General features: G+C 40.6%; 2 protein-coding genes across 2 annotated transcripts; one reads left to right on the forward strand and one right to left on the reverse strand.

Moving 5' to 3' along the window:
* The first annotated feature begins 241 nt into the window (after positions 1-241).
* On the forward strand, positions 242-1,389 carry LOC143274944 (uncharacterized). The gene has a single exon (XM_076578950.1). The coding sequence runs from the start codon at positions 256-258 to the stop codon at positions 1,330-1,332; it is 1,077 nt and encodes a 358-aa protein (XP_076435065.1). The 5' UTR covers positions 242-255; the 3' UTR covers positions 1,333-1,389.
* Positions 1,390-5,503: 4,114 nt separating this feature from the next.
* On the reverse strand, positions 5,504-17,481 carry LOC143302365 (ester hydrolase C11orf54 homolog). The gene is made up of 8 exons (XM_076617012.1): positions 17,324-17,481; positions 16,768-16,866; positions 15,041-15,114; positions 13,618-13,800; positions 11,612-11,701; positions 8,950-9,099; positions 7,598-7,711; positions 5,504-6,602 (listed from the first exon to the last, which is right to left on the reverse strand). The coding sequence occupies exons 1-8, from the start codon at positions 17,382-17,384 to the stop codon at positions 6,444-6,446; spliced, it is 930 nt and encodes a 309-aa protein (XP_076473127.1). The 5' UTR covers positions 17,385-17,481; the 3' UTR covers positions 5,504-6,443.

A 17,481-nucleotide genomic window follows, 5' to 3' on the forward strand; every position in this document is an offset into this window, starting at 1 on the left:
AACACCACCACCACTACACACACACAAACAACACCACCACCACCACTACATACGCACAAACACCACCACCACTACACACACACACACACACACACACACACACACACACAAACACCACCACCACCACCACCACTACACACACACAAACAACACCACCACCACCACTACACACACACACACACACACACACACACACACACACACACACACACACACAACACCACCACCACTATCACCACCACCATCACCACCGGCATGGAGGCGTGCATTGAAGCGCTGTACACCATCGACGGGGAGGCGGACAAGCGCAAGACTTCCGAGATGATCCGTATCCTGAAGGGCGCCATCAGCGTGTCCAAGAGCCGCACGGGAGAGGTGATCTACCACTACAACCGCCACGAGAAGAAAGCCCTCAGCCGGATGATGGCCAAGTACGACAGAGACACTGTCCGTGCCGGGGTCAACATCGACAGCCAGAAGAGAGACGTTCTGCGGAAATGGAACCTGGTCTTCGGACGTCAGCGGAAGTTCACCGACTCCATCCGAGGATTCGACGACATGATCCAGGAGGCGCTCGCGAACAGACACCTGGTAAAGTACCTCACCGAGGAGGAGGGGGAGGGGGATGGGGAGGAGGAGCAAGCACCCAACGAGGAGGCTGGGAAGGCGGAGGAGGCGAAGAAGATGCCTCACATTAAAGATCCCAGGGCACGCCGGTTGGGAAGTCGACAGACGGCTCCTCAGGGAGTGGTGGCCACGCAGGTGATGGTGGGGGTTCTGCCCAAACTGCAGACCGCCTCCACCCTGCACAACGCGCACATCGAAACGGCCGCCGAGATACGGATGAGGAGGGAGAGGGAAAAGGAACTGGAGCGGCGACGGAAACAGGAAGAGCTCCCCAAGTTTGACAAAGAACTCATGGACGCCTACCTGACGGAGCAGAAGACACTCCAGGAAGACCTCCTCACCCGCAACGCTCTCATGAAGATCAAGACTTCCGTGGACCGGGACCACGTGTTCTTCAAATACCGGATGAAGACCAAACTGCCCGACAGCGCCACCAGTCTCCTTCAGCGCATCGGCAGCGAACGCTCCGTGTCCGCCATGACGGGCCGCAGCACGAGGTCCAGGCTGAGCACACGTCAGAGCACGAGACAGGGACCTCGGCCCAGGTCCCCCCGGAGCACCAAGAGTCAGAGCGAGAAGGGGGAGGTGGAGGACGCTACCGGCCGGCTGGACAAGGTGTCCCTCACCGCGCGAAACGTTTCTCCCTCCCCTTCCTTCTCCGACATTCGTCTGACGGAGCGAGCTAAAACCGTGCACTTTTGTTAGGAAGTTCCCCAAGGACATCTGTCTCTTCAGCCCTCATGCCCCCACCCCCCTCCCGGACCCCCCCCCCTCCCCCTCCGCCCTCCTCCTCCCCAACACCAACGACTACAAGTTGAGAGACTGATGATGATGAAGATGATGATGATGATAATGACGACCAAGAAGAATTGTTCGACTTCAGACTGTGACCTGTAAATATAATTATGGTGCAGACTTAATTGGGTTCTTTTTGTTTTTTTTTTTTTTTTACGAAAACTTAAAAGCATTGATCAGCGCATGCACAGTATTTTAAGTTTTTGCAGACGTGTTGAATGCTGCTCGTAATTAAGTCCAGTAAGTTGACTCTGCTCACCTCAGATGTGTACTTGTGGAAGTGTCTTCGTCACATATTTTCTGTTCACACCAAGGAAGAAGAAGAAGACATTGTCTTCTCTCTACACCAGTCCTGAAGGAACTTTACAATCGGGTCAACTATCGCCGAAAAAGCACACTCTACAAAAAAAAAAAAAAAAAAAAAAAAAGACAATCACGCAGTGTTTTGCATCGAGCAATACACATTTCGTGCTTAGTGTTTTGTACATAGTATACCCAGTTCTATGGGATTAATCAATCATGTTAACAAAAAAATCTTAACGTAGTCTTTTTTTGGTGAGTATTTGTGTTTATTTGATGCATTTTCTGTTATATCCGCTGCATTGCTGTTTAAACACGTGGAGACAAGCTCAACAAAGAATAAGCCAAGTTCTTCATGCCAGGAACATTCTTACCAGACTATGAACAGCTCTCTGGAGCTTTGATATTTTCATGTTCATGTTTTTGCCCTTCATGGTGCACTTTTTGTGCATAATTATAATGCACATCGACTTGAAGTTGAATATGCTATTTCTGTGACATGTTGTCGTGTTTTAGACAATACACACACATAATATATATATATATATACACACACACATATATATATGGATGTATGTAAGCGATAGTCATGCAGTCGAGTCAGACTATGACCACCACCATAACAGCAGATGAGACATCTGCTCTCCTGGCTATCTGGGATGGATTTTGATTACAGTGGAGAGTGTCTGACTATCTATTTATCTTTTTTTTTTTCTTCCATGAAATACCCCAAACTTCTGTGACCTTTCATGCCATGCTTTCATGGTGACTTCAGTTCCAATCCGCACTTCCTTTCTTGGGGCGAGTTCCTGTCAGCGTCTTCAGTGTCAGCAGATTCACGGCGAGGCTTCCCTTGGAGGGATGTAGTGCTGGGCTCCACTTTGGTGAGGATGCTCATGCTCCGCTACTGAGCAATTGCTGTTGTCAGTGGGGTGATTTGCAGGTATAGTGTCCTGTGTATTCTGAAACAGAACAGGCGTAACTGTACGCCACTTATCAACAGCTGATCAAGGGTGCTGGAAGACACCTCAATTTTGGACATGCCTCGCTTATGCCACCAGAGTATTATATCTCGTGATGTCTCTTTAACTCACTCAGTACGGCCAGTCCTCTCTTCTCCTCTACACAGAATCCTCGGATGTCCAGTGGGTGTCTGAATGACCCACCTTTAGCTTCCGTCGTCAGAACTGTGGTATTCTTTGTCAACATTCACCTCTTCAGTATAAGAGCCTTCCGCTTGCAATATTTTGATGATGGTAATTGGGATGAAACGCTGTTAACGTCGTCTCTTTCGCCGTTCGTATGGACAGAGTTAACATGATCAGTGTATGCCTTACTTATATTTATTTCTTTTGATGCAGTTTTGATGCATCGTGTGTCCATTGATGATTGATAAATATATATGGTGCCATCATGGGTCACTTAGTTTTGTGTGTTTTTAAAAACGATGTTTGGAATGTGTACAGATACAGTCCAGTGTCGGCTATACTATACATTATCCTAAGTTACGGCCACCAGTGATGTTATGCTATATGATTAATTTTGAACTAAAAAAAAATCTGAAGGACTTGGTTGAGTTTCTCGTTTGAATGCACACACACACACACACACACACACACACACATTTCATGTTTTTCTCTCTTTGGAAGACTTGCTGTCAATGTAAAAACAATGGTAATGTTTAACTTGTACGAATAAAATAATGACCAGACATTTCAATATAAGCTATGAAAATCATGCGACAAGAGTACTCAAATATTTCTTTTAAATTCGTTTACTTTTTTGAAAATCGCACATTCATGCTTGGATATGTCTGTTTTCAGATGGACAGACAGACAAGCAAGCAGACAGACTGGCAGGCTGATGGACACATAGGCAAATAAATAATTCACGCGAACACACACACACACGAATTCTTTATTATCGAGGATAATAGATAAGCACTGGTGCACTTTTTTTCATCCAGTCCCCGCCCTGAAACAGGGTCTACACTACACAAAACTACATTATGTATGTTATTGCATGTACTGCACAATGCTACTTAAAGTCATAGAATATGAATACTATACTACATAAAGGCATAAGTATGGTAAAAATAACACACACACACACACACACACAAAGAGAGAGAGAGAGAGAGAGTACAGTGAAAAAATCTCTCTTGTTTAAAAAAAGCACACAAGATCAGCAAAATAAAATCAACAACCAAATTGCGCCATGACAATTTATTTGAATATCTTCTTATGAAAAACAGTTTTGCATTCCATTAAACCAAGCATGCAAACTGTGGTGAACAAAGAGATTCCAGAAAATGTTCACAATTTGTTAAAAATATATAGTATCAGCTATTAGCAACAGCAACAACAACAAAAGCATTAACAAGAAAGAAACATAAAAGAGATTCAATAATAAATGCAAAGAACTGTGCACAATTCGCAGAAAATCAGTCAGTATAAATGAAATTTCACAGTGTTTCACATGATTTTTTCTTCTTTTTCACACCTTGTATCAAAAGAAATTAAAATATACCACAAACAACAATTTTATTTATTAAACAACAACATGCAAACAATGAAAATACAATACATCGGATAGACAAATATTGAAATTCTGCTTAGAAAAGTATAGTCTTCTAGTGTAATACCACACAACGAGAAGCAATCTCATTTAAAAGCAAAGAAAACTCTGCAAGGACCTCTTTCTTGAAAAAAGATTATGTCTCTCAGAAACTAGCATGAGAAACAACTGAAGAGAAAAAAACACAAAACAGCCCAGAACTTTGAGTAAAGAAAAATGGTCCAAAATTTCTCTCAAAAATCTGCAAGTGGAAACATATCAGAGACAGCCCAAGAGGGCCATCAACAAGGGCTAAGAATCCACAGGGTACTAAAAGGAATTCTTGACAGTAAGTCCCAACATTCAAAAACTGGACACCCCGTCATAAAACATGAATGGTCCACTGGATGACGGGCGCAATAGCCGAGTGGTTAAAGCATTGGACTGTCAATCTGAGGGTCCCGGGTTCGAATCACGATGACGGCGCCTGGTGGGTAAAGGGTGGAGATTTTTACGATCTCCCAGGTCAACATGTGTGCAGACCTGCTAGTACCTGAACCCCCTTCGTGTGTACACGCAAGCAAAAGATCAAGTACGCACGTTAAAGATCTTGTAATCCATGTCAGCGTTCGGTGGGTTATGGAAACAAGTACATACCCAGCATGCACATCCCCGAAAGCGGAGTATGGCTGCCTACATGGCGGGGTAAAAACGGTCATACACGTAAAAGCCCACTCGTGTGTATACAAGTGAATGTGGGAGTTGCAGCTCACGAACACAGAAGAAGAAGAAGTTATGCCCACATAAACATAAAGGCATCAAGTGCATCATGCAAAAAAAAAAAAAAAAAAAAAAGCATGTGCTCACACAAACTGACAAACAAACACACCCAACCATGTACACAAACACATGCAGAACTTTCAAGAAGCACTTTAGTTAATAAGATGGTACGCAAAATGGCACTCTCCTTCCTCTTTACTGAATTACACATCATCCATCTGAAGTGAAATGCTGTTGAAACCAACACACAGATTCTTCTCAATTCATCCACCTTGTTTCTGTTCTTGTTGCTTACAGTCCAGCCAACCACGCAGGGTCATATTAGGACTGTCAAACCTTACAAATGTTCAACCCCGTCAACACAAAACTGTCACATCTACACACACACACACAAAAAAAACCCCAACCCCCCCCCCCCCAAAAAAAAAAACCACCAAGACAAACCCACAAAATACAGTCCATGACGCAGTATCCCAACTATTCAGCTCTTAGGGCAAATAAGACTGAGCCATGCTGAGGACACCAGCTATTCTGCTTAATTTATCATCCCCAGATTACAAAAAATATCATAAAAAAAGAAAAAAACCAAAAAAACCCCAATACTTCAAAGCCAAACAAAAAATATATAAAAAGGCCATATAGGGAAATAACACTGCAAAATGGGCAGCTAGTGCCCATCCCAGTATTTACAATCTCACTACCTAATCGCCAGAGCAAAACAGCACAAATTGTACATCATAGACTGCGGATAAGAGAAAAAAAAACTGAAAACAAGGCTTGCTTGAAAAAAGAAAGGGGAATGGACTGGGAAAGCAGAAATATAGAAGACAACACTGAAGTAAGAAAACAGGCAGAAACAAAGTGATAGTAAAGAGGAAACTTCTAGCAAAGAATTTCCAGAAGGTGGGGATACTGTTCATACTGAAAGACCCCCAGCATCCCCACGGGGGGATTCATCCACCTCCTAACATGTTTGAAACCAAATAGTTTTTCAACCTACAAGCATCCCAACATGTCTGAAACAAAAGACTGTTTAAACCAGCACACACCTCAACATGTTTGAAACAAAGTACTGTTTAAACCAGCACACTTCCAACATGTTTTAAACAAATACTGTTTAAATCAACACACTTCCAACATGTTTTAAACACATACTGTTTAAACCAACACACTTCCAACATGTTTGAAACACATACTGTTTAAACCAACACACTTCCCACACATCTTTGAACTGAAACACCATTTAAACCAACACTTAAGAGTCCCTTCATCCAAAGCTGATGAACGTCCTTTTACTTCCACAATCCCCTCCTCTTTCACTTGAACATCACTGAAAGTCCTGGCACCCTCTAATCCTCCCTCGCTCACAGGTGAGGCTACCCCAGTCAGTTGCCTTCCGGAGGCTGGTCGATGCGGTACAAGAGTTCAGCGATGCTGAAGTAGGCTCGGTAACCCACCTCCCCAGGGGTGGTGTCGTAGTGGTAATGACCGCCCTGCCCGTGGTCACTGAAGCAGTGAAAGTGCTCCACGCGCAGGTCTAAACCCTGCGCAGATAAAGGCAGGCATGTCTGGACGTCTAAATCCAGTGCAATAAAGAAATACATGGTTTTATTTTATCTGCATGAGTAGCTTATTGTTAGTATAAATCATCATTTCCGTGTATATATATATATATATATATATATATATATATGTTTATCTGCCTCTCTCTCTCTCTCTCTATATATATATATATACACATGATTTTTTCGTTTTACTTTATGAAGTGGAGTGATGGCCTAGAAGTAACGCGTCTGCCTAGGAAGCAAGAGAATCTGTAACGTGCTGGTTCGAATCACGGCTCAGCCACCGATATTTTCTCCCCTTCCACTAGACCTTGAGCAGGGGTCTGGACGCTAGTCATTTGGATGACATGATAAACCGAAGTCCCGTGTGCACCATGCATAAAAGAACCCATGGCAACAAAAGGGTTTTTCCTGGCAAAATTCTGTAGAAAAATCCACTTTGATAGGAAAAACAAATAAAACTGCACACAGGAAAAAAAAAACAGGAAAAAAAGGGTGGCGCTGTAGTGTAGTGACACGCTCTCCCTGGGGACAGCAGCCCGAATTTCACACAGAGAAATCTGATGTGATAAAAAGAAATACAAATACAAATATATAGAATTTTTTTCTGTCCATATATCTTTCAATAAACACACAGACACACACACACACACCAAACGCACACACCTATCTCTCTCACTCTCGCTATATATATAGAGAGAGATAGATAGACAGATAGATAAATAGACAGACAGATAGATAGAAAGATAGATACACACACACAGACACACACATATGCATACATATACATATACAGCAGGTATATTTTTTTAATTCTCTTCATTTTTTTAACATTTTATGAAAATGTACCCGCTTTTTTTCGTTTTATTTTATGAAGTGGTCCTCAACTTATTGCGAAGTCTGTATGTTTCCTGATCATTAGCATATCATACTTTTCACCATAACATAATAACAGTGATTTGGTTTCCACTTACAGGATCATGGGAGACCAGTTCGCCGAGACAGACAAGTGTGGCATCCATCTCATAGAATTTGAGCCATCCATTCACTTTTTCGCTGGTGTCTAACGGGGTGCATGAAAAATCGGGCTGAAAAAGAAAAGGAAGCAAATTGTTGATTACAATCACTATATTCTCAAATCAAAAGAAAAAAAAATTGCCAAAAATGTGACTGGACAAATTGTTAAACACAAACAGTACATACCAGTCATAAAGTTTCATGTTTTCAATACTCAATTTATCTATGGTCAAATAGAATTCATGTACAGTGAACATAGTTCTACAAATTAATCAATCGGCATAGTTTTAACAAAATTCAAAACCAATACCTTATAAACAAAACACATACAAACACATACCAATATCAAGTCTTTCATCTTTAAGTAGTACAATACATTGCTGAATTCAATGAAGTTCAGTTGAACTTAAAAGAAGAAAAGAAAGAAAAAAAAAAAGCCCAAAAGATTATTTCCCCCTTCATCTCCTTTACATTCATTTCTTTTTAAACTTGTTTTTAAAGTTATTTATAAAACAATATACATTTTAGGAACTGTTACTTCTTTGAGGCACTGGCACAAAAACAAGTTTAAGAAGTTTGCTTCGTCTCTGCACAAGATTCTGTGCTATTCTAATACATTTATTATTATTATCATTATTATTGTCAATATCTTTACCACGTATCTTTGTACAAAATTCAGTGCTATTTCAATACATTTATTAACATTACTATTCCTATCATTATTGAATAGACACAATATAAATACATTCATTACCATTACTGTTACTGCTATACTTACCTCCGAAAACGGAGTATGGCTGCCTACATGGCAGGGGTAAAAAACGGTCATACACGTAAAAAGCCCACTCGTGTACATGTATGCAAGTGAATGTGGGAGCTGCAGCCCATGAACGAAGAAGAAGAAGAAGAAGGTACCGGTAGTTATATTCATAATTTTTATCACCATCATTGACGGGCGCAATAGCCGAGTGGTTAAAGCGTTGGACTGTCAATCACAGTGACGGCGCCTGGTGGGTAAAGGGTAGAGATTTTTACGATCTCCCAGGTCAACGTATGTGCAGACCTGCTAGTGCCTGAACCCCCTTCGTGTGTATATGCAAGCAGAAGATCAAATACGCACGTTTAAGATCCTGTAATCCATGTCAGCGTTCGGTGGGTTATGAAAACAAGAATATACCCAGCATGCACACCCCCGAAAACAGAGTATGACTGCCTACATGGCGGGGTAAAAAACGGTCATACACGTAAAAGCCCACTCGTGTGCATACGAGTGAACGCAGAAGAAGAAGAAGAAGATCACCATCATTACCATGACATGGATCTTCGCTTTCCCTCGCTCGATGAGGAACACCCCTCCGAGGCCCACCGATTTACTCTGGTAGTGGTTCTGCAGCGACTTGCGCACAGCAGACATGAAGTTCTCCTCCCCAGTGCGGACACTGGCCTTGATTTCAAGCACCTGGAGACACAGCAAAACAAAAGCACACATGACATGGTGATGGTGTGTACAGTACACAATATGTTACAACACATCTCCATAAAACACAACGAATCAAACACACATGACATGGTGATGGTGTGTACAGAATGATTTATATTGCATCTCCAGGAAACACAACGAATCAGACACACATGGCATGGTGATGGTGTGTACAGAATGATTTATATTGCATCTCCAGGATGAACACAATGAATCACACACACATGACATGGTGATGGTGTGTACAGAACAATTACTTTGCATCTCCAGGAAACACAAGTAATCAAACACACATGAAATGGTGATGGTGCACATTGTACAATATGTTACAACACATCTCTAGGAGACACTGAATCAAACACACATGACATGGTGTGTACAGTACAATATGTTACAACACATCTCTAGCAGACACAATGAATCAAACATACATGACATGGTGTTCACAACACAAAATGTATAACACATCTGTAGGTAACACAATGAATCAAATACACATGCCATGGTGTGTACAGTACAATAAGTTACAACACATCTCAAGGACACAAAACGAATCAAACACACATGACATGGTGTGTACAGAACAATATGTTACAACACATCTTTAGGAGACACAGTGAATCAAACACACATGACGTGGTGTGTATAGTACAATATGTTATGACACATCTTTAGGACACAATGAATCAAACACACATGACATGGTGTACACAGTACAATATGTTATGACACATCTCTAGGACACAATGAATCAAACACACATGACATGGTGTGTACAGTACAATATGTTATGACACATCTTTAGGAGACACAATGAATCAGACACACATGACATAATGTGTACAGTACAATAACTTACAACACATCTCCAGGACACAAAACGAATCAAACACACATGACATGGTGTGTACAGAACAATATGTCACAACACATCTATAGGAGACACAATGAATCAAACACACATGACGTTGTGTGTATAGTACAATATGTTACAACGCATCTCCAGGACACAGTATGAATCAAACACACATGACATGGCGTGTACAGTACAATATGTCACAGCACATCTCTTGGACACAAAGACTCAAAACACACATGACATGGTGTGTACAGTACAATATGTTATGACACATCTCTTGGACACAATGACTCAAACACACATGACATGGTGTGTACAGTACAATATGTTATGACACATCTCTTGGACACAATGACTCAAACACACATGACATGGTGTGTACAGTACAATATGTTATGACACATCTCTTGGACACAATGACTCAAACACACATGACATGGTGTGTACAGTACAATATGTTATGACACATCTCCAGGAGACACAACAAATCAAACGCACATGACATGATGTGTACGGTAGAATATATCACAACACATCTATAGGAGACAGAACAAATCAAACACACATGACATAATGTGTACAGTACAATAAGTTACAACACATCTCCAAGACACAAAAAGAATCAAACACACATGACATGGTGTGTACAGTACAATATGTTACAGCACATCTCTAGGAGACACAGTGAATCAAACACACATAACATGGTGTGTACAGTACAATATGTTACAGCACATCTCTAAGAGACAGAATGAATCAAACACATGACATGGTGTGTACAGTACAATATGTCACAGCACATCTCTTGGACGCAATGACTCAAACACACATGACATGATATGTACAGTACAACATGTTATGACACATTTCTTGGACACAGAAAGAATCAAACACACATGACATGATCTGTACGGTAGAATATGTCACAACACATCTATAGGAGACAGAACAAATCAAACACACATGACATAGTGTGTACAGTACAATAAGTTACAACACATCTCTAGGACACAAAACGAATCAAACACACATGACATAGTGTGTACAGTACAATATGTTACAACGCATCTCTAGGACACAGAACGAATCAAACACACATGGCATGGTGTGCACAGTACAATATGTTATGACACATCTCTAGGACACAGAAAGAATCAAACACACATGACATGATGTGTACAGTACAATAAGTTACAACACGTCTGTAGGAGACACAATGAATCAAACACACATGACATGGTGTGTACAGTACTTTATCAATCTGACAGAAAATTACTAGTGCTTCCAATGTTTTTTTTTGTTGTTGTTGTTTTTTTTTTGTTTTTTTTTAAACGTCCCATCATCTGCACCGTCTCAGTGGCACTACACCCACGCCTCTCATCTCGAGTCCTCCATACACAGCCACACCTGGGTTCATCTGTTACAGTTCCAGTTCATGGGGAACCATCAATATCTAGGTCGCCAGGAAGCCACACACCAGAGGAGACCCTGAATTTCTGCCGAGTCACTTCGGTGGTGTTCAGTAGTGCAATACACTTAGGACCCGACCTACTAAGCCCCTTAATGATGAAAATAATGGCTAAGTCGTGGAGCCAGACTGACTGAAGCACACTAAAATCATAGTCTCCTCACCTTTCCCGGCTTGCCCTCACAACACAGAAAGTTGCCCATCAGGTTGAAGTCCAGCGTGTCCCTCAGAGGGTCCAGGATACAGGACCCATCCTGAGGAACAATCAGGCAACAAATATAATAATCATGATAATGAAAATAATTATAACAATAATGAAAATAACAACAACGATTATAAAGACAATAATGACAATAGGAAATTTTCATAATTGTGCGACCTGTTTGAAGACATAACTGGACACAAAACAGAAACGCCAAAGAATTGATAGACAGATAGAAAATGCGAAAAACTTAGCCGTATGAAGTGCACAGGAACAGGTGTCGAGATGGCTGCCGGAAAAAGAGGGCGCTAGCCAGGGGGACAAAGGGGACGTTACCTACTTCCGGGAGGTTATCGGCCGTAGTACTTTCATTTTCTCCGCATAGGCGGATAGTAGTTTGCACAGGACAGGAATGTCAGACCCCTGCCGGAGTCTGCACTAGTTGGGTCACGGTTAAGTATGTGTAATTAAAAAAATAATAATAATAATAAAGTTTAATAGCACTTTCAAAGCTCTAAAAGCACTTTATCAGACAAAAACCACACAAGAACACAAACATGCCCATGGAAGGAATAGACAAGGATCCACAGAACAGAGATATGAAATGGAGAAGGTTCTACTGTCATCAGAAGAGCGAAGAAACACTGAAGGGACATATCTGCTTTAATTTAAATGTCAGAAAAACACTGAGGTGCAGTTCCATAAATTACAAGCCAACAGACGCACGAGAGATCTTGTTATTAATTCTCTGTGAAACATGAAGCCAGTGTATACTCTGTAAAAAGAGAAGTGTACAAATGCACAGACTTGTGTGCTTTAAAAATGAGTTTAGTGGCAGAATTCTGAACTTGCTGGAGAAGTTTAAGGAACCTCTGTAGACAGCAAGCAAGAAGGGAACATGTCCATCACTGCAATCAATCCTGATGGCCTCAGCATTGAGGAGAAATCAGGCAACATACATCTGAGGGTTCAGCGCCTGGTGGGTAAAGGGTGGAGATTTTTCCTATCTCCCAGGTCAGCATATGTGCAGTCCTGCTAGCACCTGAAACCCCCTTCTGTGTATATGCACAAATATGCATGTTAAAGGTCTGTAATCCACGTCAGCGTTTGGTAGGTTTTGGAAACAAGAACATATCCACCATGCAAACCCCAAAAAAACGGACTATGGCTGCCTACATGGCAGGGTACATAAACAAAACGATCATACACGAAAAATGTTAGGTGTCTGTCTGAGCGTGTATGTATGCATGCCTGAAATATGACTGAATGACACAGGAAATGAATGATGAGCGCCCAATGCAGCCATCAGTCAGCTCTACCCAGTTAAGCAGCCCGTTGTGCAAATACCGCGACTTTGTTGAGGGCTTAGAGCTTGGTCTCCCACCAATGATAGGTGCTATATAAGTATCCGTATCAAATCAAATCAAATTCATCCCTGCAATAATTCCTGATGGCCCCATGGTGTTTTTTGACTCACTTGTGTAAACAAAGTGAGTCTATGTTTTAACCCGGTGTTCGGTTGTCTGTGTGTGTGTGTGTGTGTGTGTGTGTGTGTGTGTCCGTGGTAAACTTTAACATTGACATTTTCTCTGCAAATACTTTGTCAGTTTACTGTTATATTTATATTTTTTGTATTCTCTAAACTTGGCACTTTGATCTGATATTCTGACACAACAACAAGAGGAGTCATTATTATCATTTTTTGTTCAAACAGGAACTTCTTTTGCTAAGCATGGAATTTTTATTTATTTTGCAAACGTTTTGGTGCAGATAGTAAAAAAAAAAAAGGAAATTACTCTGTAATGAATGCTAGGGGACTTAATTTATCACAAGTGAGTCTTGAAGGCCTTGCCTCTCTTGTTTTGTATTGTACTGTACTGCATTGTACTGTATCATTTTGTATCATATTGTACTGCAACACATACAACCCCCTTCAGTCTCCTTCCTCTCACCCACACACACAAGTACCTGGGTGTCAACTTTGGAAATGTAACTGTTGCAACAGACGGCCTTCTTTCCGTCTTCCGACACCTGCACGGAGCACACGAGCTCTGAGTTGGTGCCTACGACAGCAAAAGGTCCGGCGCCTGCGCCAACCATGAAGGCTCCAGGCAGCTCCACCAGACTGGCGACATCACCCATGTTGTACAACTGCAAACACAAAATGCATGGGCTGTGAGACCTATATTTGATGTTCGAGCACAGGGACTGCTTCGCTGAAGTGTTTCTTAACACCGAAACAAAGTAAAATAATGGAACAAAAAAAAAACAAAAAAAAAAAAACCCAACAATAACTAACTCTAAAAAATTGCCAAAGTACCCACAAAGAGATCTGTACATTCAAAATTCTCTCACCCACATTAGAATTTTTTTTTATGTTGTTTTATAATCTTTTGACACAAACAATCTAGGATTGACAACTTTACAGCACAAGTGTTTTTTTCGTATCTTTAAACCATGCTAGGCAATCATGAATTACAAATTAAAAAATTCTTTGACAGCTTGATATGTACAAAAACAGTTGGGGGGGGGGGGGGGGGGGGGGGGGGGTGTTTTTTAAGTTTTATTATTTAAAAAAAAAGTTTTATTACTTTCTCTTTGTTTCTTTTTTGTTTTGTTTTTTTATTTGTAAAATTTCAATGCTGTTTTCAGACAGTAAATATTCAGAAACATTTGCAGAACTGAAGCTGACATTATTGAGTGGAAGCTTAAACAGTATCATTAGCAGTGTGTTTCGAGACGTCAGGTGCCAATACTTCATTGGAATATCAAACTTGGTGTGTACAGTACCCGTGGGTGTTGCAGTCTGTTATCAGTTTCCATGTGAAAAGAATTCATATCACCTGTCAGTTTTTGATGCATTTTTGTTGGTGTCAGGCCATTGTAATAATACAGAAGAGCTGTCAACATTATCATTTTTTTTTTCTTTTCACACCATATGGTGCATACATTTTTTTTAAACACAAAGTCTTCAGACACATTGGTTATATTAACATTCTGCTTCAAAGCTTATGGGTATTAATCACAAAAGTAATCTATAACCCAGTAAGTAAAACAGAACAGAAGATGAAACATCTTTCTTGACAACAACAACAACAACAACAAAAAAAAAAAAAAGAAGAAAAAAAAGAAGAGAGAATTACAATTCTAGCTACTTTTTAATTTCATTTTCAGAGAATCCCCCCCCCCCCCAAAAAAAAACAACAACAAAACAAAAAAACAAAAAAAACAGGAAATAAACTGCTTCCATTCAATTATCCCTGCTCTTATGAACCACTGCAAAAGCTGTTTTGCCACGCGACCATTATATATCGTTATTTATAATTATATGTATATATATATATATATATATATATATACATACTGCAGTCAGTATATCATTGTCATTTACCTTCTCTTTCTTGACAAGAGGCACCAGATTGGGGGGACCTCCAACATCCGCCAACCGAGGACTGCCGCACAAACCTACAGATCAAACAAACAAAATCTCCAGCTAAAGCTTATCTAAAAAGTAGTATCTCCAGCTAAAGCTTATCTAAAAAGTAGTAAGATTGTCAATGCAATATGCAGTGGCGGCCTAGTGATAACATGTCCACCTATGAAGCAAAAGCATAGGGGATTGAATCCCACTCTCGCTAGAATTTCCCCTCCCTCTAGTAAGCCTAGCCTTAAGTGGTGACCTGCATGCTAATCATTCTGATGACGCAATAAACCTTAAACCTAAGTCTCGTGTGTAGCATGTGCTGACTTTGCGCATGTAAGAGAAGCCACGGCAATAAGAGTTGTCCCTGAGAAAAAACTTTGTAGTAAAATCCACTCTAATATACATGTGCGTGTTTGTGTTTGTGTGTGTGTGTGTGTGTGTGTGTGTGCGTGTGCGCGCGCACATGTGTGTGTGTGTGTGTGTGTGTGTGACTGAAGCCAGACTGAATGACAAAGAAAATGAATGATGAGTGCCTACTGGTAGGCAGCCTATCTGTTGTGCAAATGACTCTGTGATTGTCAAGCACTTAGACCACAGTCTCTCATTGAGGATATGTGCTATTAATTTACAAGTATATATACATCAATGAAAATAAATGTCGCATCAAAGTTTCACAAAGCATTTTTCAGCAATACATATTACATTGTGTATTTTTGTCTTCATTGTAATTCCACCAAATCTGTCTTATACCTTATTTCATAATCATCTTTTTTTCTTTTTTTTATAAACTAAAAAAAACAAAAAAACTAGAAAGACTCCTGCTTTCCTTAAAAAGAATGGATACTGCAAATTCAGCGCAAATCTATCTAATGTGATTGTGACCCTATGCTTTTTCATTCACCATTCAGAAACAAGGCATAGTTCATGCTGACAAAAACCCAAGTTACAGGCATACAATCTGGTAAAGGGGGTGGGAAGTACTGCTTTATTAGCAGGTATTTGATTTAACTGAAAACTTTGCATTCAGAAACTTGGCAAAACAGGTGTGGTTTTTTTTTAGATTTTGCACAAACTGAATTAAAGTAAGCTCAAGTCTTTGGAGTTTTGGCAGAGAACTACAGACAACTGGTGCTGGAAAACTGAAAAAGGGTTTCCAAGAATACTTCAAGTCACACTTTCTAACTTTAAGTGAAGAAAGACTTTTTTTTTCTTTTTTTGGGGGGGTGCTTGTAACACTGATTGATATGTTGTTAATAATTGTTTTTAGCATCTACAAAGGTTCAGCAAGTCTGTGAAATCTTTTGTGACAGCATTCATTAACTATGAAATTTTCTCTTTCACTATCTCTCTGTTTATAGGTGCCCCTGCCTGAAGAAGCTGTTATACAGCGGAAATTTGCTGCTTTTGAATTACAAGTTTTAAAGACATGCCAAGTCTAATGTTGTTGATATTCTTTTATTTTACCTGTCTCGGTAATTACCTCAGTGCTTTCTACAAGGAGTGGAGCCCAAGACACCAAGAGAGTGTGAACTTGTACACACACACACATACACACACATATATATATATACATATATGTGTGTGTGTGTGTGTGTGTGTGTGTGTGTGTGTGATATAACATATAAATGACCCAAACCAGTTGGGATTAGGGTACATTTTCAGGAGCTAAAAAATTGTTTCTATGCAGTACTAACCTTTAGCAGACAAGTTGAAAGGTTTCTGAGTCAGGTCTGGACAGTCCACCACACTGACTTCAACACTGCTGAAGTTCTTCTCCAGTCCGCTTTGTAAAACTGCAATTTATAGAATGAAACTATAAGCATAATGGGTAATGCCCAACGTTAGCAACCTGAACTGATATATCGGTGAACAAGGCAAAGTATTCTACTTTTCAACTTAAATTGTACACGCACATGTACTTATCAATTGTGCATAAATGCCCATAGGACGCATGTGTTTACACACACACACACACACTTTTGTGTGTATATATGTGTGTGCGTTTTAAAGTGTCCATTCAGCAGTTAAGCCCTGTAGATAATAGGGGCAATGATTTTATTCACAGTACCAGCGACATTATCAACAAAATCCGGTTATTCTTAGACATCACATACACCCGCGCACACACTCAAACATGCTCTGTACATTCAAACACGGACCCGTGACTCGCGTACGAGAGTGAAACGAAACGAAACGAGGATGACGGAGCGTGTGTTCCTGCATATAACAAGAAACCATTTGTTTCCAAACCTTGTACAACCTCCTCCATGGAAGGAACGAGCAACGGAACTTTGGTTACCGACAGAGCCATGCTGACACGCTCACAATCGACCAGCAAACTGGCAGCGCTAGTACCCTGGTGAAAATAATTTACAACTCGTCGCCCTCTATGACACACTTGGCAACGT

This window comes from Babylonia areolata, chromosome 29 (genome assembly GCF_041734735.1).
Source record: "Babylonia areolata isolate BAREFJ2019XMU chromosome 29, ASM4173473v1, whole genome shotgun sequence".
Classification (NCBI taxonomy): Eukaryota; Metazoa; Mollusca; class Gastropoda; order Neogastropoda; family Buccinidae; genus Babylonia; species Babylonia areolata.